The 26,986-nt window shown below is 34.4% G+C and overlaps 1 protein-coding gene across 1 annotated transcript in view; it reads right to left on the bottom strand.

Moving 5' to 3' along the window:
* Nucleotides 1-8,649: 8,649 nt before the first annotated feature.
* Nucleotides 8,650-26,986, bottom strand: part of Klp68D (kinesin-like protein 68D) — a 28,054-nt gene continuing 9,717 nt past the window's right edge. Inside the window, exons 8-10 of the mRNA XM_072534369.1 lie at nt 24,561-24,780; nt 22,801-23,045; nt 8,650-18,174 (exon numbers count right to left, since the gene is read on the bottom strand). Of these exons, the coding sequence (XP_072390470.1) occupies nt 18,135-18,174; nt 22,801-23,045; nt 24,561-24,780 (505 nt within the window). The 3' untranslated portion in view covers nt 8,650-18,134. The remainder of the gene's footprint in view (nt 18,175-22,800; nt 23,046-24,560; nt 24,781-26,986) is intronic.

Below are 26,986 nucleotides of genomic sequence, written 5' to 3'. Positions count from 1 at the left end.
TCAATATAAAAATTTAAAAAAATATGACTATTTTGTATTCGAAAGATACATCTTCATGAATTTTTTCAGATTTTTTAAAGCAAAATTGCTCCAGAAAAAAATTGAGTCGAAAAAAGCTTCTGTTTTAGATTTAAGAAGTTCTATGGGCTCTGGAAAGGTAAAAAATTTGTATGAAGTCATGTTTTTATAAGCTTTATTAAAAACACAAGTCGCGTTGCTGATCGGTGCGGGGGCACTTTTGACCATCTTATCCCGCTGTAGCCTTTTGAAGAAAAATTTGGACAAACGCTAAAGTCAAACGCTTGTGACAACAACCTTAGTGAGAGTGAACAATTATCTTTCCGGCAAAAACTTCTCAGCGATCTAAATGGATGTTTATTTGAAACTCATATATCGAGCGGTTTAATGATCAAAGAATACCTAGGAAATATAAACAACTCTAAAAATGGTTTATTTTACTCGGCGACGCACATACATAGATTTCACAGATTTAGGCGGCCAAAATTATATTTGGTGTAATTTTGGTTCTACGTTCAATTAAATTAAAGGAAAAGTATATATTTTTACAACAAACATATATTTGTCATGTTATAAAAAAACAGTAATCGTTATAATTGAATGAAAACTCAAAATTAACAATAAAAAAAATATATTAAGAATCATTATCTTCCGGTTCAGACGTCTCCATTGACTCTGCGTTTGGGTCAGCAGGCGTTATTGGATGCCAACCATACAGTTCCACGTACAATTTTGCTGTTTCGTACGCATACGTATCATATTTTTCAGCATCTATTTTGTGGCCACTTGAAATAGTTTCTAAAATTACTTTGAATCTGTAAATTATATCAAAGCTAATACCTGTAATGTCTGAAGCCAATTCGGGATTTTCAAAAAATCTGCGGCTTGTTTTGCCATCATTAGTGTTGCCAAAGTTGGCTTTTGTATGTACTAATGTTGTACTAATAAGTACGAGAAACTGAATTCACTACGAATTTTGACTAGGATGAACGGCTTGTGGAATGCAATTTTAGATTCCCTTGCCGAGCAATTCATCCAGCTGTTTGTTTCGCAAATTTTAGGAAACACAGTGGTTAAGATTTGAATTCGGTTTCGCCAAGTAGAAATCGTTTGATTTCTCTTTTTGTTTTTAGATGGCGTAGTTACGTCTGTATATAGTTATTTTAATAACTATTGTCTAGGACGGGAGAGATTTTTGTTTTGGTTCAGAGCAGTGACTATACCGTTCTGAAGAGACCTAAGAAGGTCGAAATACGTATCAGCGGTTGTTGCTGCACTGTATCAAATCAAAAATCTAATACCGTCATTCTGTTTTGTTATTTACTTCGTTGGAAGTACGAGAAACTGAATTCACTACGAATTTTGACTAGGATGAACGGCTTGTGGAATGCAATTTTAGATTCCCTTGCCGAGCAATTCATCCAGCTGTTTGTTTCGCAAATTTTAGGAAACACAGTGGTTAAGATTTGAATTCGGTTTCGCCAAGTAGAAATCGTTTGATTTCTCTTTTTGTTTTTAGATGGCGTAGTTACGTCTGTATATAGTTATTTTAATAACTATTGTCTAGGACGGGAGAGATTTTTGTTTTGGTTCAGAGCAGTGACTATACCGTTCTGAAGAGACCTAAGAAGGTCGAAATACGTATCAGCGGTTGTTGCTGCACTGTATCAAATCAAAAATCTAATACCGTCATTCTGACAACGATTTATTTTATTTCTTTTCCATTGAAAGTTTTATTGACTCTTCCTTTTTACCTTTTATTTATATTAATCAGAAGTGTGTCCAACAGATCATCTACATATTTCCAACGTATTGTGAGATTTAAACTTTGATTAGGAATATTTGTTTTGAAGTCTTCCATCAATATATTAGCTAATTATGGATTTAAAGCACAGCCCAAAAATTTTATTTATAGAAATCATTGTTTAGATGAAAATAAGTGTTGTAAGTAGATAATGTCAACAGTTCCGTTATAGCTGACACATTTAATTTGGTTCTAGTTGTTAATCAATCATTTTGCCATTTGGTCCTAATTGTTTTCAAAGTTTCATCTAATGGTACATTTATATATAGACTATCTATTTATATAAAAACTTACTTAGAAAATATTAAATATAAAAATCAATGTACCAAATTATATTAACATTTAAAAAATACAGATAATTTTAATAACATTTTGTGAATTTTTTTTTCTATCTAATCGATGTTTTATTTAAGTCAAGCATAGCCACAGCTATACAGATCCCTGTTTATAGTAATAACTTCAGTTTGTTTTTGAATAATACATCTACAGAAAAAGGTGCTATATATTTGATTCATTCATGCCTTGTAATGTGATTCTTGGCTTGCTTAAAAATGTTTTGGAGACCTTTTCTTTGTAATATCTATAAATGAATAATTTCCCCGTTTCTAAATACATTATTCAGCACAGTTATATAAACATTATTTATTAAATGATGGTTAGTTTCTCGAAAAGCTCTGGCTTTTAATATTTTTTGTTGCGGATATGAACATATATCCAAATTATAAATCAAATCACAACATAAATGTTAAAAAGGGAGTCATTAAATTATTATATCATAGAACTAAAATTGACTAAAAATGATTATCCAATGTCGAACGTCATGCGAGAGTCTGTCAGTAATTTCCCCGATTGAAATTCATAATAGACAACCTACATTACGCGGCTCAGAGTAGTGGCACCATAGTGGGTCAGGCTCTAGACATTAGTGCAGGAGTTGGCCTCATGTCATTCGAATATGACAGTGAACGAGTGTGTACGTGTTAATTTTCGACGCTCTCCTAAACTTATAACTTTCTTAAGCGCATTATTCATTTGAAGCTAATTGTTTCGATTAAATTGTGATGGATTGCGATAATACAGGTAAGAACTATTGTTTTTAAAAACAAAATAACTCAGTTCATATTATCTATCACTAATTTTTAACACGACAAACATTACCTTATTCATAATGTATTTTTTTACATCAATTTATATTCAATAACTGTTTTAAAGTACTTCTTAGTCCGTCACTGTCATAATTTTTATTATAATATATACTTGACATGTGTAACTAAGTAATTCTATAAAAAAACAGCCGCGCAAATTTGCGCTTTTTTGAGCTAAGCCCCTTTGAAATGCTGTATGTCAAATATAGCAAAATATTGAGTTTGCGTTATTTTGTATTAAACTCGTTTTTCATTTGTTTCAGGTCTACCTACTGCATCGGGTACTAAAGTAGTGACTCGTCAATACATATTTGACCACAGTCAAAAGAAACCAACAGCACACACACACAACTACAAAGTCAAATTTTACCAACATTAAATGAAAAACTTGACTATTATGAGAATTTTCTCTTAATGCGATATGGGCACAACCAAGAGACTAAAGATATCTTCAAACAAAGATATTCTAATATAAAATCACAAATGAAGCAACGATGGGCAAAAGCAAATAAACACCTAGATGTTTTCCTGAAAAAAAAAACAATCGTGGTTAGAGGGAACATTCGAGATTCCCACTGAAACAGCTTTCACACAAGGTCGACCACCTAAGTCTTTTGGAGAATTAAGTGAGCGTAGTAAACGAAGAAAAACGGAAGAAATAAGGGCCTCCGTAGGTAATGAAGTTATTGTCCACGCTGCTAAATCTGTGTTGCAGACAACAGGACATAGGACCACCTCAAAATTGCTTAACGACATTACGAACTCACGAACACGGGCCAGTAAATATAGAAAAGTCTACAGTAAAGTTTGCGACAAGGATGAGCTACCTCCATTGATGCCTCTGCAAGCACTAAAGATGTTAGTTGAAACTGATCTATCGAGACGGCAGTATGAGATAATAAAAGCAACAAATCCAAAACATTTCCCTTGCTATGATCTTGTTTTGAAAGCTAAACAAGACTGCTATCCGCCAAAAGAATCTCTAGAAATTACATCTACCTGCGCAGAGAGTAACCTACAGTGCCTAATGGATCTAACCGTGACACGATTATCAAAATACCTAAAAGATGTGCTAATTCGACTTAACGAGCAAGAGAAGAAGTCCTTAATGATAATTTGCAAATGGGGTTGTGACGGTGCCCAACAATCTAAATTTAAACAAAGTTTCAATAATGATACTGATTCAGATGCCAACATTTTTATGAGTTCCTTTGTACCTTTGCGCATTGTTTGTGGAAAAAGCGGTAGTAAAATTATATGGCAAAATCCAACCCCTTCTTCGTCAAAGTTTTGCCGGCCAAGTCGATTTAGATTTGTAAAAGAAACAACGGATGTAACTAAAGAAGAGATAAAATATGTGCAGGAGTCCATTAAACAACTGAACTATACAATTGTTACGTTAAATGAAGAGGAGTTTTCGTTCGAGAACCAACTCAAAATGAGTATGATTAATGGTAAGGTGTGCAACGCAGTTACAGACACAAAGTCAACATTCCAGTGCTACATTTGCGGAGCTACCTCAAAGAACTTTAATGATTTGTCAATGAAAAATACTGTAAACCCTCAAGCTTTGGAATTCGGTTTGTCAATATTACACGCGGATCCGTATTTTTGAAAGTATTATACACCTTGCGTATAAACTACCTGTAAAAAAATACAGGGAGAGAAAAAGTGAAGAAGAAAAGGCATTAGAAGCCCAAAAGAAGTAGGAAATTCATGGGAGGTTTCGGAATGAAACCGGACTACTCGTTGACATGCCAAAAGCCAACTTTGGCAACACTAATGATGGCAAAACAAGCCGCAGATTTTTTGAAAATCCCGAATTGGCTTCAGACATTACAGGTATTAGCTTTGATATAATTTACAGATTCAAAGTAATTTTAGAAACTATTTCAAGTGGCCACAAAATAGATGCTGAAAAATATGATACGTATGCGTACGAAACAGCACAATTGTACGTGGAACTGTATGGTTGGCATCCAATAACGCCTGCTGACCCAAACGCAGAGTCAATGGAGACGTCTGAACCGGAAGATAATGATTCTTAATATATTTTTTTTTATTGTTAATTTTGAGTTTTCATTCAATTATAACGATTACTGTTTTTTTATAACATGACAAATATATGTTTGTTGTAAAAATATATACTTTTCCTTTAATTTAATTGAACGTAGAACCAAAATTACACCAAATATAATTTTGGCCGCCTAAATCTGTGAAATCTATGTATGTGCGTCGCCGAGTAAAATAAACCATTTTTAGAGTTGTTTATATTTCCTAGGTATTCTTTGATCATTAAACCGCTCGATATATGAGTTTCAAATAAACATCCATTTAGATCGCTGAGAAGTTTTTGCCGGAAAGATAATTGTTCACTCTCACTAAGGTTGTTGTCACAAGCGTTTGACTTTAGCGTTTGTCCAAATTTTTCTTCAAAAGGCTACAGCGGGATAAGATGGTCAAAAGTGCCCCCGCACCGATCAGCAACGCGACTTGTGTTTTTAATAAAGCTTATAAAAACATGACTTCATACAAATTTTTTACCTTTCCAGAGCCCATAGAACTTCTTAAATCTAAAACAAGCTTTTTTCGACTCAATTTTTTTCTGGAGCAATTTTGCTTTAAAAAATCTGAAAAAATTCATGAAGATGTATCTTTCGAATACAAAATAGTCATATTTTTTTAAATTTTTATATTGAAAATTAAGCTCAGAAAAAATTATTGAAATTTTCAATAATTTTTTAGGTTTTAAATAGTAATTTTTGATATATTTTTTTTTCGTTCTTTTAAATGGCCAAGGCATAATTTTTAATCTCTGAGCGGAAAACATCGAAAAATCAAAAAAACCATTTTTTTTTACTGATTTATTTGCACATAACTTCAAAACTTAGTTGGTAATTCAACATTTTTCAACACTTTTTCTTCCACGTTATCAAAATCCATTGTAAAAGTCCTCATTTCACTCTTTTATAAAGATAAAATTCGAAAATACCCGAAAATCAGATAGTTAGATGTATGCTTTTCCATCTATTTTCTTACGGGCTATGAATCATCATTGTTATATTCATTTTTAACTTACAAATTCTCAAATTGCGAATATTTTATGTATTAGATTAAGTTTATAACCTATGTTTTTTTTTCTTTTTCCCTTCGTGCAAAGCCCTAAGTCTATCCGAGGTCCACCTGTCTCATCTAAATGCTCTGATCGACCCCTGAGCGTCAAATTGTATCCTAGTCTAATATCCCAAATTATATAAGATAAAAAGATGAGAAAATATATATATATATATATATATATATATATATATATATATATATATATATATATATATATATATGTGTGTGTGTGTGTGTGTGTGTATGTATATATATAAAAAAAAAGAAATAATTCAAAACAAGCTGAATATGTTATAAGAGAAGTAAAAATCTAATGTATAATTGTAAAATTAGATATATAGAAAATATTTCTTTGGTCTATGGACTATGGTCTCAGGACTATGATTGTATAGCAAACGAGAAGAAAGCAAGAAGCACTCCTTTAGAGCTTCCGAACAAAAAATACAAAATAATTCCATAAAGGTAAGATGGCGAATGGACAGAGAATCCGAAGCCAATAATGCACAAACAAACCCTGAGTGCCGTTCGCACAGTTTCGTTTATTTTGCTTGCCCTATCTCCACCCCCTGTAGTTTCTGACCCCAGTTTTCAAACCCCCTATAATTGTACCCCATACTATATGAAATTATCTAATAAATTTATTAGCTGAATTTAACATTAAACATTTTATTAATATTCCCACCAGGATAACAAACACATCTTCAACATGTATTGATAAGTTTTTTTAGTAGTTTGGACTTAAATAACATACAAGTAGTTGACTCATTTCTCTCTGATCATACATATCGACTAGCTTCAAATGCTATTCTAAATTCCAAACATATATTTCTTCATTTACTAATAATGTCCAATTAATTATTGAACGCTGCAGTAGTATTATATTAAAAGAATGTTTATCGTGAGAACCAGACTCCATGCAGTAAATCAATTTCTACTTTAACTAAACAAAGTTTGTTACTAAATAGAATTTGTTAAAGAGATCAAAATCACTGTAGAAAAATATGACTGGTCTTTGTTTTAATAATTTTACTCTAATAATCTGTTCCTGTGCTTGAATCTTCTTTGAAGTTCCACAGAGGAGCGGTCGTGTTGCAGTTGCAGTCGCACACGACTCAAGCTGACACGGGTATGGAAGCAATAGGGTTGCATTCAAGTCCAATCACAACACGATCGCTCTCGTGCCGTTTAATGCCGTGCCGTGCCGTTTTGTTATTTACTTCGTTGGAAGTACGAGAAACTGAATTCACTACGAATTTTGACTAGGATGAACGGCTTGTGGAATGCAATTTTAGATTCCCTTGCCGAGCAATTCATCCAGCTGTTTGTTTCGCAAATTTTAGGAAACACAGTGGTTAAGATTTGAATTCGGTTTCGCCAAGTAGAAATCGTTTGATTTCTCTTTTTGTTTTTAGATGGCGTAGTTACGTCTGTATATAGTTATTTTAATAACTATTGTCTAGGACGGGAGAGATTTTTGTTTTGGTTCAGAGCAGTGACTATACCGTTCTGAAGAGACCTAAGAAGGTCGAAATACGTATCAGCGGTTGTTGCTGCACTGTATCAAATCAAAAATCTAATACCGTCATTCTGTTTTGTTATTTACTTCGTTGGAAGTACGAGAAACTGAATTCACTACGAATTTTGACTAGGATGAACGGCTTGTGGAATGCAATTTTAGATTCCCTTGCCGAGCAATTCATCCAGCTGTTTGTTTCGCAAATTTTAGGAAACACAGTGGTTAAGATTTGAATTCGGTTTCGCCAAGTAGAAATCGTTTGATTTCTCTTTTTGTAAATCGTTGTCGTTTCTGGATGTTTTAATCTCAAAGGAAAATAGTGGATATAGGACTCATGTATACAAAAAACCAACACATATGAACATATATCTAAATTATAAATCAAATAGATGTTAAAAAGGGAGTCATTAAATCATTATATGATAGAACTAAAATTGTCTGTTCTAATGACAATTCGTTTTGGAAGAAAAATAATTATTAACATCTATTTTAGTCAAAAATCATTATCCGATGTCGGACGTCATGCGTAAGTCTGTCAGTAATTTCCCCGATTCAAATTCATAATAGGCAACCTACATTACGCGGCTCAGAGTAGTGGGTCAGGCTGTAGACATTAGTAACTCCTGCGCTTCGGTCGCTGGTGGAGGGGATGTTATATTGTAGCTGGAACTGTTGACTCACCAGAACGGTTGATCTCTTACCGTTATTTCGACTTTTTAAAAATGACTTTTGGCCGCCGAAATATCTAAAATCTATGTATGTGCGAAGCTAAGAGGAATTAAAAAAAATACTTCGTCTTTTAATACGTACGAGAGGATTTCAATATGTATTTCAAAGAATTTGCAAGTGCTACAGCTTCACGCTAGTCTACCGCCTACTGTATCATTTTATTTTAAGTTTTGTTCCGCCCTCTCAATATTTTCTAAGATTCTGAAGACCTTTTACATCCTAAGTAAGTTTCTGAAATTTTATTTTTAGATTTCTGTCATTCTTCTCTTCTTGTCTTAGTGATAATAGCAACACGTTGAAAGAAATAACACACATTTAAATTGAGCACTAACTTTTATTGTAATAAAAATGCATATTGCAAAAACATCCTTCTAGTACTATGGTTAATTTTTAGCTATACTGACCGTTGCTAGGTACTTTTATTAGCACTTTGTATTATTAGTTTACATTTGACTAGAAAAATGTAGATATTAAAAAAATAACGTGCAAAAAATCACAGAGAGCGTTAGATATTTTACACAACAGTTATATATTACTAAAAATAACGTAGAATAACAAAAAATAAAAAAATATAAATCATTGAAGCAAGAACGCTGTTTAAATAAACTTCGTGTTAACAATTAAGTACCAAGTTAGCTGCACTTGATGATATATGTATAATATTTTTCTTAAAATTAGACTGGACATGACACTACACAAGTGAAGAAAGAACTCATAGGGAAGACAAACACCTAGAAAAGACTGAAAATAAGAGATGATGAGGTACTTAACCAAAGTGGAATAACTTGGCAAGAATGGTAAAACATGCGAAAACTTATTAACCAATTCAGTAACATCAATCCAGGAATGTAATAACATTCAAATATTTATTTAATAAAACTAATACAATATTCGGCAAAATAAAGAGTAACCAAAATGAACACTGTATTTAATATTTATTTTTATATTCAAAATGTTTACCATTGCAATACAAATAATCATAATAATGATTTTGCAGGTTGTTAATTATATTTACCAATGGTGATGGATGCAGTTGGTGAAAATAGGTTCATATATTTTTTTGTAGTTTGTCAATATTCATTATCATCATAAGTGGCTCGACGATCCGTGGCTGTCGATTCCTGGCAACTTCTCTCCATCTTCTGACCCTTAGAATCTGTAGGTCTTCTACCACATCATCAATCCATCTTCTTCGTGGTCGTCCTCCGCTTCTTGTGCCGTCTGGTTTTGAAAATGTTAATCTGTTTGTGTATTCGTGATCTGACATCCTAGCAATGTGTCCAGCCCATTTAAGTCTCTGCACTTTAACGAGTTTCACAATATCTGGATTGGCGTATAACTGATATAGTTCAAAGTTGTATCTTGGACGCCATAGCCCACTTCTAGGAATTGTTCTCTCAAAAATACCAAGAAGCCTTTCATCATTTTGAGATAAGGTCCACGTTTCAGCCCCATATATCAAAACCGATCGTATTAAGGTCTTGTATATATTGAGGTTTACTGCACGTTTTATATTTTTAGACTGTGAACAGTTCTGTTTTTTTATTTCGTCGCTTGTCGTGTTTTTTGCGTTTACTAGCGATCTAAGATATGTGAATTTTTTAACTTGCTCAAAGGTATGATTGTTAATTTGAATTCTCTGTTGGATATTTCGGGTGATTTTAGAAACCAACATATATTTGGTTTTTTCCTCGTTTACCAAAAGTCCTAATTCACTTGCCGCGTCCACAAGCCTTGTAAAACACTGTACCATGTCTCTTACACTTCTGCCCACTATAACTATATCGTCAGCGAATGCGAAAATTTGCGTCGATCTATTAAAAACAGTTCCATTCATTTTAATATTTAATTGTCTGCCTCTTCCAAGGCAATATTAAAGAGGAGACAAGCCAGCGCGTCCCCCTGTCTTAGACCATTATTAATGTCAAAGAACGTAGAGTTTTCTCCTTCAATTCTAATGCATGAGCTTACGTTTTGCATTGTTAGTTGGGTCAACTCAACTAACTTAGGTGGGATCCGAAAGTCTATCATTGCATTATATAATGCAGTTCTGTCTATCTATGTTATATTCTAGTGACTTTTCTAGAATCTGCCTATGTGCTTGAATTTGATGTGTAGTTGACTTTCCAGCAGTAAATCCGCATTGATATTGACCAACAATATCCTTTGTAAAATGTTAAAGTCTTTTAAACAATACATTGCCAAAGATTTTATACACAGATGCTAACAGAGTAATGCCTCTATAGTTCTTACACTCCAGTTGATCACCCTTTTTATGTAACGGACATATTATTCCCTTTAGCCATTCTTCTGGTACCAATTCATTCTGCCATATAAGTACTATTAGTTTATGTATTGCTGCAAAAAGTTTATCACCACCTTTTTTATACATTTCCGAATAGATTTCATCGATTCCTGGGGCTTTATTGTCTTTCGAGTTTTAGGATGACATTTGACACTTCTCTTGTTGAGTCCTCACTGTGTAGTTGACGTTGTAGATTTTGTTGATTTTCAATGTTGTAACCTCCTTCAATATCGTTTATATTTAGATGTTCGCTGAAATGTTGTGCCCATGTGTTAAGAACTGAGTTTTTATTATGTAGAATTTCACCATTAGTGTCGTTACAAATTTTTAATCGTGGTTTAAATTCTCGGCGGTTATTATTGAAGGATTTGTAGTATTTCTTCGTTTCATTTTTATCGAATAAACTTTGTATCTCATTGAGAGTGTTCTGTTCGTATTCCCTCTTCTTATGTCGATGGACACGTTTTTCCTTTCTTCTAAGACGTCTATACTCTTCTTTTTTCTGACTTAGTTTTGCCCAATATTTCAACCGATTTCTGTAACTCAATATCTCGTATATTTGCCCATAGTTGGTTAATGTCTTCTTGTTCTTCTGTCCTTATTTGATCTTCTGTTTGCTGTCTGTGTACATTTGCAATGTCGGGATCTTTTAGTTTATTAATGTCGATTTTTTCTCTCCGATCTCCTTTTTTAAATTGGATATTCTCTCTTTAAATCGTGCTTTAACTAAATAGTGATCACTACCTATGTTTGCTTCTCTAAAAAACCTAACATCTAATAAGTTAGAGCAGTGTCTTGCATCGATGATTATATGATCTATTTGGTTATTCGTTTCATTATCAGGAGATTTCCAAGTTTTCTTTTGTATATCTTACCCTGACCAAAGAAACTGAAAGAAAACTTAGATGTTTTGAGAGGAAAATCCTGAGAAGAATCTTTAGGCCTTATCACGACATTAATAACAACCAATACCGAATGAGAACAAATACTGAGGTCAAGCAGAAGTATAGAGCGAGCGATATAGTCCAAGAGATTAAATCCCAACGTCTAAGACAATGTCCATAGACTCCCTAATAACCGCCTTTACAAGTTAATATGGGAGGAAGCCCCCACAGGAAGAAAGCCCCTAGGACGTCCACGAATGCGATGGAGAGACAATATATGATCAGATTTAAGAACAATGGGGCTACCCACTGACCCAACTATTATGGACGACCGTTCAAGATGGAAGCACGTTGTGTAGCCAGCCAAAACCCACCCCGGGTTGTAGTGCTCCGAGAAGAAGAATATCTTTATGGAGAAATCGTGTCCCAGCCATTACCACGTTATTAGACACCGCAAAGTTTATGATTTTGAGACCGTTATCATTAGAGTCTACGTGTAGGCTTTTTTTTCCGATGGTGGGCGACAATATATTCTCTCTCCCGACTTTGGCATTAAAGTCTCCTGCTATTATTTTGATGTCATTTTTTGGGCACTCATCGTACTCTCGGTCTAGTGTCTCATAGAACATGTCTTTTCAATATTCGCTGGTGGATATTTGATCTGATATCAATTAGTTGATGCCAGATCAGGTAAGTGGGAAGGCTGTTAAAAGTTTGTTCAGCAAGAAATTATTTTATTTTCAAAATATTCGGCGAAAGTAAGGCGAAGGAGCAAATGACTTTATGTCTCGATGGGCAATACTATTGAAATCATTGCCTGTGATTGCAAAATATTTCGTGGGGCAAAAGTTTAGTTAACCGCATACACAAGTCTTCTCTATATAATGCTTCTATAACTGAATGTTGGTCCTCGTCCTCAACAAATTAAGGATCAATAATCCCATGTCCACATAGAACATGCCAAATTGTAACACTCTCACTGCGATGTGTTTCTCTACGATGTTATCTGTTTGTTCAAATCCAAGGAATCCAGTTGTCAGTCGATTTATATAACTGTCAAGATGAATATGATTTCGCCCAAAAACTATACATTTTTCAAAAAATCGGAATCTTTGTAAACTAGTTCAATACTCGTCTACGAAGAACTTGTCTTGCTCATTCATCTGCAAAATAATAACCAATATACTTGAATAGTAGAAGTGACGATTCACTGATGATACAATTTATAAGCTGTTCCTCGTACGACTCCTTTAAGAAGACTGTAAAATCTGGTCGAGAAGTCATATTTGATTATTGTTCGTAACAACTGGTCTTCGATAAACAGAAGAGCTTTTTCGTTGTATACCACTAAGACGAACTTTTCCAACAATTGCCAACTGGACGCTTTGTTAAACTTGTCAATATTCTTTCGAGACCGATTTCAAACGTGGATCATTATTTTGTCATTCCCCCACAAGAAGAGATAATGCTGTACTATAAAAACTTTCTCCTCAATTTTTTGAACTCTTTTCCAGATGATTTTAATAGTAGAGCAATGTAAATATGATAGTAACAGTTTGAGTGGAGTAAAGGTTACGTTCCGCCTACTTGCTTTACTATTTTATTAGCGCTGGGGTTTAAATATGTTGCTGTTTTCGCTGTCGTTGAAAATATTTTGTTTTAATACGTGGTTTCTAAATTTGTTTTAGCGACCATTTCAAAATATAAATATCGGCAGTCAACGTGTTAATGATAAATAAGCCAAATATGACAAATACATCTTGAGTGTACAATTTTATAACCGTCTTCATTTGGGTACTGTTTTTTGCCGAATTTTTTATATATAAACAAAAATTGCAAATATACAAACAAACATATGAAATAAAAATCATTTCAAAACATTTCTTAGCAACATAGTTGCCAACACTTTATCATAAAAATAATCTACTAAAACTAAGTTTATTAAAATAATACTTTTGCTGCTTAATAACGTACTTGCTTCGTCGATTTAAAGATGGAATTATCAGCCTTAAAATTAAATAGATATACGATACGAAATATACGTCTTTTATATAATAATGGTATATGTGTAGAAATACAAAATATATCTAATATATGTGGATTACAATGTTTTTTTCCTAATTCCGCCCCACGTGGTTAACCACAAAACTATGCTGTGACTCTACACTGAAACGTAGATAGCTGAAACAGCCAACATGATTTGTAGAAGGGAAATTCAGTATAATGCAGTTATTCACGGCGTTAACATACGTTTTAAACACACTTAATATTAAATCGATCCTTTTGCCATATTGTCAGATAACTGCATATCTCGTGGATTAGATTGTGTTGGCATCACGGCATAAGCGACCGTGTTTATCATTTTTCACGCAGTCTCAGTTATTACTGTTATACTGTACATCTTCGTCAGTTACTTCGGTCAAAATTTTCCTCTGCCAGCAATTTAGTTTTCCAGCAATCTCGTTTCGGAAAGATACATGTTCCACTGGCATATAAGACAGCTGGTGGTATTGTTCGATAATTTTTTTCTTTCTAAAAACACTCTTTTGTTTTTCAACAAAAAACAAATAGTGTTTAAGGGTGATTAAACGTGAGACGAACTTAGGAGAAAAAAATCATATATTTATACGTATAAAAATAAAGAGAGTCTTTTGGAGTATTATAAAATTGATTTAAGTAGTGCAAATCGAATAGTGGAGTGAAAAAATTTATCTCTAATACAAATTTGGTGTATATTTAAGATAAATGATGTGTTAATAAAATGATGATTATATTTAGCGTGTATCTTAAAACAATAAAATAGTTTCAAGAAAGATACTTCGTTTATTATAAACTGGTATTGACGTCACAATGTCGCACTTGCCCCTCTATTAAATACCGATTTAATAGATAAGAATTACTTTTGAAGCAGTTACAACGGTTCAGAAACTGAGTTTGACGGTTTACATAGTAAAACATTCATGTTTGTGCACAGTAAATCATAAACCCAAGCATTACACAAATTTTCGTCACTACTAAAAGGATGAAATAAATTTTAGGCTTCTTCCAGAGACCTAAGCAATATTCACCTGATTTTTTTTTAAGATGGAAAATTTTGCTTAAAATGTTGCACCAATAAAACATGAAAAAGCTTTGGGCAAATGGGTACAGCCTGTGTTTTGAGATGGGCAATGAATTTTGCTGATTGACCATCTCAAAAAAATTAAAACTATAACTGGAGAATATTTACACTAAGTTCAAAGGAAACTGAATGTAAGCATTCATGAAACTTTCTTGATAATTCTTCCACATAAGAAAGTGTGGAATATATGCAGCACTTACTGCCCCGGTACTTAAATTTTGAGATTTTAGTTATTTCTGTTCCATATACATTTACGTGTACTGGTTGATTTGGATTTCGATTTACTACAGTAAGGTAAATAGGTTATGTGCCTACGGCCCCAAAATCTGCGATTTGGTGGATGCGCCTTAAGAAAGAGCACTATTGTCTCCACCAAAATCCAAGGTTCATTCTGGTAATTTTTTAGGTCTTTTGTGGTAGGGGTAGAACGGCTAGTTGGATTGTGACGTATGGGGTGTTATGTGAGAGGGTGTAACGAATAGAATACGATGACAAAGAAAAATTAAACATGGGGGCATGCCAAAGAGGCTTTAGAAACGTATCTTTAGTAGTAACGAGAAAATCGTGACATGCGAGGTATCTTGTGGCAAGATTTAGCGAATATAATACAATGATAAAGAAAAATTAAACATGGTGGCATGCCATAAAGACCTTAAGCTTATATTACCTAAATCGCGGCCAAAATCTTTTGAACAGAAAGTTAAGCCATGGCATTTCGTCTGCCAAGTCTTCTTATTTTTGTCTCGCAGCGTTTCGTCTTTTTTTCGTTAAAAAATATTATTAGGGATGGGGCTAAGCAATATTATTATGGATGGGGCTAAGCAACATTATTAGGGATAGGGCTTATGTAATATTATTTTTTAAAAGCGTCACAGACATGAATAACACAGTTCTTTCGTTAAGTCATTTATCGTCCACTGCTCGGCATATGCTTTACGTCAAACATATACGGTAACCTTGTCTTTTTGGGTGTTAATTTTTAAGCCTAATAAATCTCCTTCAGCTGATATTTTGTTAAGTAAACGTTGCAAGCCCCTCGAAGTGTCTGCAATTATCTGTGTGTACGATGACTGTGTCATCTGCATATCCTAATTATTATTATTATTTATCAATATTCCATTCACTTTTATGCCATTTTCAGCGCATTTGAGATATTTTTGGAATACTATCTTAGAGTTCACGTTAAAAAGCAGGGGGCTCAGTACACAACCTTGGTACATGTTACACGTTTCCACCTCTATATTCATTTCACAGTAGGTACGAATTGTCGTAATTGTCGTAATGTCACATTGACAATAAAAGTTTCAAACGAAGTTCTGAAAGAATAAACAGATAATTAATATCATCATCATCATCATCATCATCATAATATCATCATCAATATCATAAAGTGTTGTATACCGTCCAAGAAAAAGTGCAACTTGTAACATGGTACTTTCAGGGTCATTCGATACGCGAAGTAATTGATTTATTTATTGTTGCCTTCGAAAACAGACCCCCACCAAGTGTTACAACAGTTAAAAATACCATTAAACATTTTCAAACTTTGGGATGTGTAAACAGTTGTAAAAAGTGTCATGAAGGTAATGAACCACGTGTTGGACCTGTCGATGAGGAACGTCAAAACAGAGTTATTGATATTTGTGCTTTTGTGATAGCTAGTAAACCCTGCAATAGTGTACAAATTGCTAGGGAAGTTAACGTGAATGCTCGAACTGTCCAGGGAGTTCTCAAAAGGAATGGGTATCACTGTTTTAAGAAACAACCAACACAAGAACTTTTCCGGAAGATAACTTTAGGCGGATGGAGTTTTGTGAAATTATGTTAGATAAACAGAATGAAAATGTACACTTTTTAAAAAATATTTTATTTTCTGACGAATCTTCATTTTCATTATATAAAAAACACAATCCATCCGTTGCAAGGTATTATTCTCAGAAAAATAAGCACCTCAGTGTTGCAGTACGAACGCAGCATCCGCAAAAGTTAAATGTTTGGACTGGGATGTTAGGCGACTATATTGTCGGTCCATTTTTTATCGATGGAAACCTAAACGGGCCCAAATATTTACAACTTTTACAGAATGAGATCATTCCGGCAGTTTGACGCCTTCCCGTTAATTTTCAGGAGGTTTATTTCCAACAAAATGGGTGTTCGGCTCAAAACTCTAGACCAACTATTGACTTCCTCAATCAAACGTTTCCTGATCGACTGATAAGTAAACATCGTACAATTAAATGACCCGCTAGATCCTGTGACCTAGCGCCTAACGATTTCTTTTTTTGGGGTTTTCTCAAAAAAAAAACATTTAGAGGCATCAGTTTGAAAGGGCCACAAACCTAGTCGAATTAAGGGCAAAAATACTTCATTTCTCTGCAAGCATTACACCAGCCCTACTCCAAAATATGAGGAGAAATCTGTATGACAGATTTGGTTACTGTTTAGCACAAGGAGGTGGAATATTTGAGCCCTTAATTCATTAACCCACTTTCCTAATTTTTCTTAATTAGGTAGTATTTTTTATGTTTAAGTTTGGAAGAATGTTGCTGTTTTTTTTTATTTAAAAGTACAAACGATTCTTATTCTGATTTTTTTCTTCTTTCTTGTCTTATTGTTATAAGCTTTGTCCATAAAGTTTGTACAATTTTCAGTGACAATAAAGCATATTACTTATTTACTTACGTATTTATTTGTATTGCAATTAAGGCTAAAAAATAACCAAAAAATTAGTTTTAGAGCATTATAATAAATATACTCTAGAGATGGGATTGCAATAAATCTTAATTCCTATGGTCAACAAAACAATGTCGTTATCTGTATAGTATGGTAGTACTAACCCCCCAACGAGTAGACGAATAGCACAAAACTTAAGCAGAAACCGCATTACCAAGAAAGGGACAAGTAAAATTAAACTGAAAGAGACCTAAAATAATTACTACTTCGAGTTCAGATTATAATACAAAATTAAAATAGGAGACACCTTCAAACCGTTCTAAAAATTACTCTTATGGTGCAGTTTGGGTGAGATCTCGTGACATATTGACCGCTCTAAATAATTGATAGCTGTCAATAATTGACAGCTGTCTATAAAGCGCAAAAAACAGCATAATTTTACAGATGCTCTTTGCTGGATACAGTCTTAATATACTCTTATTCAAAATGAGATCTAATATTGCAACCTTTATTTTAAACTAATAATTAGAGATATGCTTAATATCTTTCGCATCAAGTAATAACTTTAAAGCTGATAATCTCCCATTTAAAAACTTAACTACACCTTAATCTCTTTTCTTTTAAAATAAACGTAATACTTAAAAGATATCACTGGTGATAAAAAATAATACGTGTATAATTGTATAAAAAAATAAATTATAAAGTACGTAGGTTAACAAATATATAAAAATAAAAATCTAAAAAAGCTGCATAAACATTTCAACTCAATGTATATCACAAAAAAGTAGTAAAATGCCGAATTCCTCTCCTTCCTTTAGATCTTCATTGGAAAGATCGGGCAGATTTAGCAGCCGAGCGGTTCCTAGGGAGAAAAAAAGTCAGTGAGTTGTTTACATAAGAAAATATTGTCACTTGCGTGCGATTTTGGCGAATTATAGTCATTAGTTACAGTCCCTCTTGGATTTCCGAACGTTACCAGAATTTGTATAAAAATTTTAATCTTTATGAGACTTAAGATCCATAGCAAAAAATGTTTGATACTGAAATCCAAAAATAATATCGATTGTTACTAAATAACTCTAAGATCGGATGATTGGCCTGATACTTGATGGAAAATACTGCTTACATAAACAGTAAAATACAGTGGTTCCTAAATTCTAACACTATATATTTACTAAACAAAGCATTTTAGAAGAACATTTTAGTGAACAAGTGGAAACCTACAAATACAAGACCTAAAAGGTGGTTGAACAAATGATGGAAGTGCTGAAGAGGACAGGGAATGACGGAAGAGACTTAAATAGCTAACCTGTATTGGAATCAATCAACGGTGCTCTGAATATATAGAGAATATACAGATCAGGTCAAAATCTTAAGGGGAGTGAGACAGAGGTGCATAATTTCACCACTGATATTCAACCTGTACTCGGAGCACATTTTTGAAGAGGCTCTAAAAGATATTGATGAAGGCATCTCAATAAATGAAGTCAAGCTCAATAACCTGCGGTATGCAGATGATACAATAATGTTTTCCAATACCATAGAAGGGCTGCAAAACTTGCAACAAAATAACGGAAACGGTAGAACGTATGGACTAGATATAAACACCAGCAAAACCAAGCTAATGATCATCAGCAAGGAAAGCATAACTGGAGCAAATCTGTATGTCAATTAAATGAGAATTTAACGTGTCTCACAGTAATCGGGAACTATAATCAATGAGTCGTGGGACAATACCCAAAAGATTAAATGTCGCATCGGAAAGGCAAAAAGTGCATTCTTGACTATGAGCTCTGTAAGAGCCATGACCTTACCCTAGAAACAAAAAAAGGCTCCTTAAATCTTAAGTGTACTTAGTGCTTCTGTACGGAGTAGAAACGTGGACATTGAAGGCGGAAACTCTATCAAAACTTCAGGCTTTTGAGCTATGGTTATACAGAAGGATCCTGAAATTACCATGGACAAAGTCACCAATGAAGAAGTACTGCGGAGGATGAACACAACAGCGGATTTGGTCAAAATCGTAAAGGGCCGTAGCTGTAGTACTTGGGACATATAATGAGAAATCAAGGCAGATACGAGCTATTCCAATGCATTTTGCAAGGTAAAATTGAAGGAAAAAGGGCACCAGGACGAAGAAGAATATCCTGGCTTGCTAACCTGAGAGCATGGTAGAGAAAGACCTCATCACAGCTATTTCATATAGAAACCAACAAAGTCATCATAGCCAGAACGACCGCCAACGTTCGGGACAGATAGGCACTCTAAGAAGAAGAAAAGGAGGCCAAAGTGCAGATGAGGGTCCGAGAAGGTATCAGGTAACAGAATGAACATATCTAACTAGAGAACAAAAATGAATAGGAAAGGTGGAGTGATCTCCGCGAAAAACGGACCAGAAGAGCTCATATTATTGGGCGGCTTATACTCCTGCCTAAAGATGACAAGTATATATCGTACGTTAAGTTTTAAATTAGATATACACGCTATAAATGGCAACACTGCGCGTCGTCGAATTTCCACGCACTCCGTTGCCCTATCCCCAATAATTTGTCATTATACAGTGGTTGTTTAAAGCAATAAGAGGGTAGATTTTTAATTTATTTTTGTAAAGAACATCTCTGTTTATCGTAGAAAAGGTTCAAATAATAAAATGGTTTTATGGTGGTAATTCTGAACAACAGTGTGTAGATTTATTTTCTAAGTTTTTTGTTAAATACCAACCACAAAAAATTGTTCACATTATTAAAAACCGATACAAATGCACCGCCTTATAAAGGTCAGTATATTTTTCTTGAGCTTATGTTATAAGAAATGAACCGGGTATACGTAAGCAAAACAAAAATCGACGGGCGGAGATGCATATCCCTTGTGTTGATATGTGTTACTAAATGATTTTTGTTTTCTAGTTTTCTGTCGTTCTGTCTTATGTAGTTTGCAATATCTAATCCAAAACTTAGCGTATTGTATATTCAGAATATATTATGTTGTATAATAATGGAGATAGCGTGCAGACCTGTCTAGTTCCTTTCTTTCTTTTGAACGCATCTGTATACACTCCAACCTGTATACACTCCTATATCCAACTCCAATATCCAACCTTATCCAACTCCTCAGATATGAAATCCTGAATACATTTCATGTCCATGATCCTTTTTAAAGTCTTCCCTGAAAAGAGGAACGACACTATCCGATACCTCAACCAAATGACCAACACAATACTACACCTACATGCACACCGATATACATATAACCCACACACATCATTCCAATACACACTAATTTACCTATATATACACTTTACCTCCACCTAGCTCACATTCATAAACATAGAAAAAAAGACAACAACACACATCCAATAACTATATTAACATACCACATTAATAGACACTTAAACACAACAACAAATAACAAACAGTGAGCACCACACACACTCCTTAAGAGTGTAGGCGCAAAATTTTGGGCCAATGTTTTTTAAATGCTATCATTTTTTTCGAATCCTGAGAAAAGTAATAAGTATTTTAAAAAAATTTAAAACGCAGAATGAAATATTATATTATTACCGAGGGCAGAAAGTCCGTGAAAACTTCTATAATGTTTATTTTAGTAAGTTACAGGGGTGATATAATATACCGAGGGCAGAAAGTCCATGAAAACTTCTACAATGTTTATTTTAGTAAGTTACAGGGGTATATAAATATCTGGGAGCTTACATCAACACAGAATTAGATCCAGACCAAGAGATCAGGGTACGAATAGAAATGGCAAGGGCAGCGTTCTTAAAATTCAAGCAATTGTTCTGTGACAAAAATCTGAATACTGCGCTGAGACTGAGGTTTGTTGAATGTTACGTCTGGTCGCAACTATTGTACGGGGTAGAAACATGGACATTAAAAGCGCAAATAGTTAAGAAGCTTGAAGCCTTTGAATTTTGGTTATACCGGAGAATGTTGAGAATTCCATGGACTGCCAGGGTCACCAATGAGGAAGTGCTGAGAAGGATGGGTCGAGACAAAAAATTGTTGAGAACAATAAAAGTACGCAAGACTGCATACCTTGGACACATACTGAGGAATGATAAATATAGTCTTCTGCAGGTCATCATGCAGGGTAGAGTCGATGGCAAAAAGGGAATAGGTAGAAAGAGGAAGTCATAGCTGCGAAACAATCGAGACTGGACAAACATGACCGTAAACGAATTATTCCACGTTGCAAAAGACAGAGAAACTTTTAGAAATGTTGTCGCCAACCTCCGTTAATGAGGATGGCATAGGAAGAAGAAGAACAGGGGTGAAAAACAAGAGAAAATTAAGTGTGATTTTTAATTTCAAATATCTTTTTTAAAAGAAACTTTTTGTTTATTCTAAGGGACTTTCGGCCCTCGGTACTTTCATTCTGCGTTTAAATTTTTTTAAAATATTTATTAGTTTTCTCAGGATTCGAAAAAAATGCATTTAAAAAGCATTGGCCCGAAATTTTGCGCCTACGCTCTTAAGAGTCGAATTCAAATTACAAGGACAGTGGAACATTGGTTTTCTGTGGTTTCCCAATCTCATCGCACAACGATACCTGATCCTACACGAGGACATAGCCACAGCTATCCTTCACGCGTTTTTACCCAAACAAACAAAAAGGCCAATAATCTGAAAAGGACCGTTTTCCCACGGAACTTGTACATAGTAACGGGCTTGGTTCACACGGCCCCAACAAGGCGAAAATAATTTTTCTGACACTCCTGCTTTACAGCGGTCACGCCGTGTCTCAGAGGAGGGCAATCTACAGCTCCCACCAATTAAAATTAAAACCACCCTTGAAGAAGGACAAAGCTTAAATAAGGTAAAAACTCAAGCTCGGACGCATCTGAATATATTCGGTGTATTTTAACTTTGGATGAGTTTTTATCATACAGATTTCTTATTATGTTAACTAGGTGGTTATGTACTAGTAGAGGTGGTACATCTAGTATCTTAATGTTAAGAAAGTTATTGTTTTCTTGGGAGTTAATTTAATTATCTAGGAATATACAGAGTGTCACAAGACCTATACCTATATATTGTTTTTGAAGAAAAATGTCGATGACCTCATATTTTTGGCACATATCAATAAATAAACAAATATATTATGTCAGAATATGCTGAAGACTACTAAATTATTAGGGATAATTCACATGTTTCCCATACTGTAGCCATTGAACACTGACCAGTTGCCATTTTGAAAGGGCGCGATAAAATTACACAACATACTGAACAACAGAAGAGCTGTCATATGATGTACTACTTGTCATATCATCTCATTTAAAATTCGTACAAAATGGTGCCTGCCCGCCATTTTTAATGACTACATCACTAAAAAATCATAAACACTACGAGCAGGTGTCTTATATTTGTTAAATAAGAAATTTAATAAAATAAGTTTTATGGTTCACAAAATAGTGGAGGGGAAAAGCAGTCTCGTATTTCACAAAACATATTTATAGTGTGTATAAATTTACCTGTAGTTATGCATATCCACCATTACTTTAGTAGCTTGCTTATACTTTCCCTCCTGTTCTAATTTTGATGATAAAGTTCGTCCCATAGAGTGGGAAGGCATCTTGACAACTATATGGTTGGTTTCCATTTCTTTTCGAATGACGTCTGTTACAATGGACTTTATTTGAGGGCAAACGGCGGGTGGAGTGTAATCCTGAGTGGTTCTCAGAGGCATATCCAGTTTTAAGTCCAGTACATTTTCTCCCTAGAGTTAAAAAATCTTATAATAATAAAGTATGTCAGAATACCTAAATATTTCAAAGAATACTAGAATTAGTCCAGTCGTCAGAGAGTTGACCATATTTAACACCTTTATAAAACCCAAGTTTATTTGTAGGAAAATTCAAAAATTGCATACGAAAGCTGAAATCTTTACCTTTAAAACGAATCGACGGTCGCTTTAAGCATTGTTTGTGAGAGGCACTCCCAGAGTGCCACATCCCGTTTTTTTATTTTCACGACCAACTTTTTGTAAAACTGGATTGCTTTTTACCAACAGAATGTATCACTTCACATTTAAGTTACCTTTTTACATTAATTATCTCTTTTCACTCTACATTGAGATGTCATTTTTTCAATCGGCATTTTCCTTTTAATTTAAAAGAACTGTTTTTCATTTTAAGAGCAGCTTTGTTCTCACAGATATGGACTGATACTATTTTGTAAATACCAAACGAAATGTTTCCGCAAATATATGGAATATTTAACATGTTAGCTTGTTTTTCTTTTCTAGTCTTATCTGATCGAGATCTTCAAGAGTTACAGTATGAAAGGGATTTCAACAGATTCCTAACCTAAAACTGAGAATCGACTCGTTTTCCTCAACAATAGCTGGGTTCGTATGAGTTATACCGAACACCCTCTATATATTATTCCCTGCAATAAATTTTAGCTCCCGCCCAATAAATAAAGCACACCAAAGCACCGGGTAGTAGATGATGAAGTCACAAATTTCTTCGCGGCAATATCCTAAAATCTTTACTCGTTTTGTGTGTGTGTGTGTGTGTGTGTGTGTGTGTGTGTGTGTGTGTGTGTGTGTGTGTGTGTGTGTGTGTGTGTGTGTGTGTGTGGGAGTAACAAGTCCCTTTGTCGTGCGTTGCAAGGAACACGCCGTAAGTACTTTTCATTTTGAATTCTTTTTTCTCATGTTTATTTTAAATCATTTTATCATCTTTCTTATTTAAATCATTGGGACAGTTGATGTTTTTTGAAAACGGAATTATTTCTAGTGTTCGCACAAGACACCGACATCCACACACGAGTTCATGGGTAGAGCCTGCAAAGGGTAATCTAAATCTAACGATTAATACTCTCTGGAACGACAAAACAGTGCTACCATGCGGTTTTGGCCATTTTTCTTTCCCTGTTCTATGTGTAAAGTAAGCCGTTTCCATTATTAAGTTTTCTTGCCTCGTGGACACTTCTCCAGCGGATGTCTTCTCTCCAGTCCATCAAGGACTTTCCTTGATGTCTTATTTCATCCATAAATTATCTTCAAATTTATGCTGGGCGTCCTCTTTTTCTGTTTCCTTGGGGATTCCACTCTAGGGAAGTTTTTGCAAGTCAGGAACTATTTTTAGCCAACCCCACTTTCAAAAATTCAAAACAGAATCGCATATGGAGGACAAGAAATATGATACTAGCTATTACAATAACAGTACATCAATCAATTATCTTACACATATTAATATGTTTTAGAAATTATTAAAAGATAGCTTACCCTATATTTAGGCGATGTTGCGTTCATCTGAATGGCAGTATCTGATATTGGTCTTCGGTAACTATGAGCTAGTGGCCTGTCAACAGGATTGATTCTAATTTTCTCTTTTCTTAAAATCCAATTATCAATGTTCTCATCAAATTGAGCCAAGTTTGTTAATCGAGACCGTTCTTCTGTCGGTACAAAGTTGTCTATTATCAAAAACCATTTTCTTAGATTTCTAAAAAATATTTACATCAATGTATATACCATCGAAATGTTCTATTACTTCCATATATGGTAAATAAATAAAAAGCGTATCGAGTATTCGATTTTATGTAGTTTTTAAGATCCCTCAAGTTTGCATTCGACTAGTAAAAGTAACAACGGACTCGTCAACAGCTGTCAGAATACAAAATGAGCTCACTGACAACTTTTAAAGAGTCTAAGGATTACAACAAGGAGACGGGCTGGCACCGGCACTATTTAACCTGTTTTTCGAATATTTAAAAAGACAGTTAAATGTAGGAAGAGCTAATATCCTAACAAATAAATCAATACAGATTGCCGCCTGTGCCGATGACATCAGAATTATGTCTCGCAGAAGGAAAGAAGCGGCAGAAACATATTCACAATTACAAACAGGAGCAAAAGAGACCAGACTAAAAATAAATATTAAAAATACAAAAACACTAACACAGGCAAGAGCTAGAGGAAACAGATGCACAGTTGAGTTAGAGGGCGATATTGAAACATTAGAAAGTTTCACATACCTGCTTAAGTACGGATAAAACAGAACACAAAGAACCAGAAATTTAAAGTAGAATAATAGAGTATTATGTCCATTTACCGTAATGAACATACTAAAGAAGTGGAATAATAATCGAAATTATTCCATACATTAGAAATATCGAACATGGTGTATTAAGGCTCCCACCTGTCATCCAGATTTAAACCCGATAGAGTTTGTTTGGGCAGCACTAAAAAATTATGACGATGGAAATTACCGTACTCAGGTAATATAAATTTTACAAATAAAAGACAGATTCCGAGCACAGTTTTTGATTAAATCTTGCCCAAGTACTTTCGCACTTGGAGCAGCTGAAATTGTAAGAATTCTATTTGCTTATAGGGGTTGAAAAGGCGGACTGAACAATCACTGGGCTTGGAGACAGGGTAAGCAAATAAATTGAAACGTTTGCGAACGGGTACTCGTCCAAAACTGGACTTCAGGTTATCCTTTATGATAACAATATGTGATTTTTCTTGGCTGCCTATTTTCCACTTAACACTATGTCGGCTTACTTAGCCCTCTGGACGCTGTTATCAAATCCCTTGTCACAGGATACAACAAAACGGTGAATAGCTCACTTTACAAAGATTGCCACATGGCATATTGAGTTCAAATCATCTTCTTCTCACCAAAACTCATGGATTAAGGGAAGTTTTTGTCGGTTTTCAAAACTCTACGAAAACGATGTTGTCGTGCCCAAACTCTGAATTGTTCTCCTCTCACCGCCAACTCTCTCCTTGACTCCTCGTGTCAAGCTCGTATTTCCTCGTACCAGATTTTACTCGCAACCAATCGGATTTCTCTTCTGTGGTGTCTTGGATTCGATATTGAATCTTAAGGAGGGTACACATATGCGAGCAGAACTGTTCGCGAACCGTTTGTGAACGCTATATTCGTATATTTGTACGACGGGACGAACCGCTTGCGAGCTGTTCGTTCGTTGCTCGTCAGGAACTACGGCCTGTCGGTTTTTGGGACGAACACAAAGAATGTTCGCAGTTAAACTTGGACGGTGTTCGAGACTATAAATTGTTTCTGCTAAGTGTGCGATGAGATCATTCGGTTAAACAAAATTGCTGAACGAGCGCGGCTTATTCAAAAGTAACGAGAGAAATTAATAACAGATAATGTAAACAAAATACCGAAATATTTAGAATAACGAAGTAAATTAATTCTCGGTTTGTTATTAGATACTTAGGGTATTGGATAGTCGAACATAAACATATTTTCAACAAACTGTTTGCGAACAGCTCACGAGCAGTTCGCGAACAGTTTGACTCGCATATGTGTACCCACCTTTAAAGGTGCAGGGTCTTCAAATTTTTGTGGAAACTTATTTAAAATTAAAACGCAATTAAGGAGAGTTCAAATTCGAGAATTAAGCCGTTAATATTGGTTTCCAGATGATTCGGCAACAAAACTTAAGTAAACAGCTCCTGGTCGCTGTCACGCATCAGCCAGGGGCGTATGAAATAAATTTTTTATATATTTAATATATAAAGAAAAAAATTATGCTGCAAATGAAGCCAAAAAACGTTTTTCAAGTGAAAAAAGTAGCAAACTTCGAAAAAAAAAAAAACTCTAAATTGATGGTTGATGAAAAATATAATATAAAAATATTTATTGTAACCTTGGCAACCCTGTAATGTAAGCC

The sequence above is a fragment of the Diabrotica undecimpunctata genome, chromosome 6 (assembly GCF_040954645.1).
Source record: "Diabrotica undecimpunctata isolate CICGRU chromosome 6, icDiaUnde3, whole genome shotgun sequence".
In the NCBI taxonomy this organism is placed as follows: Eukaryota; Metazoa; Arthropoda; class Insecta; order Coleoptera; family Chrysomelidae; genus Diabrotica; species Diabrotica undecimpunctata.
The sequence above is the reverse complement of the archived record's forward strand: the minus strand, read 5'-3'. Positions and strand labels throughout refer to the sequence as shown.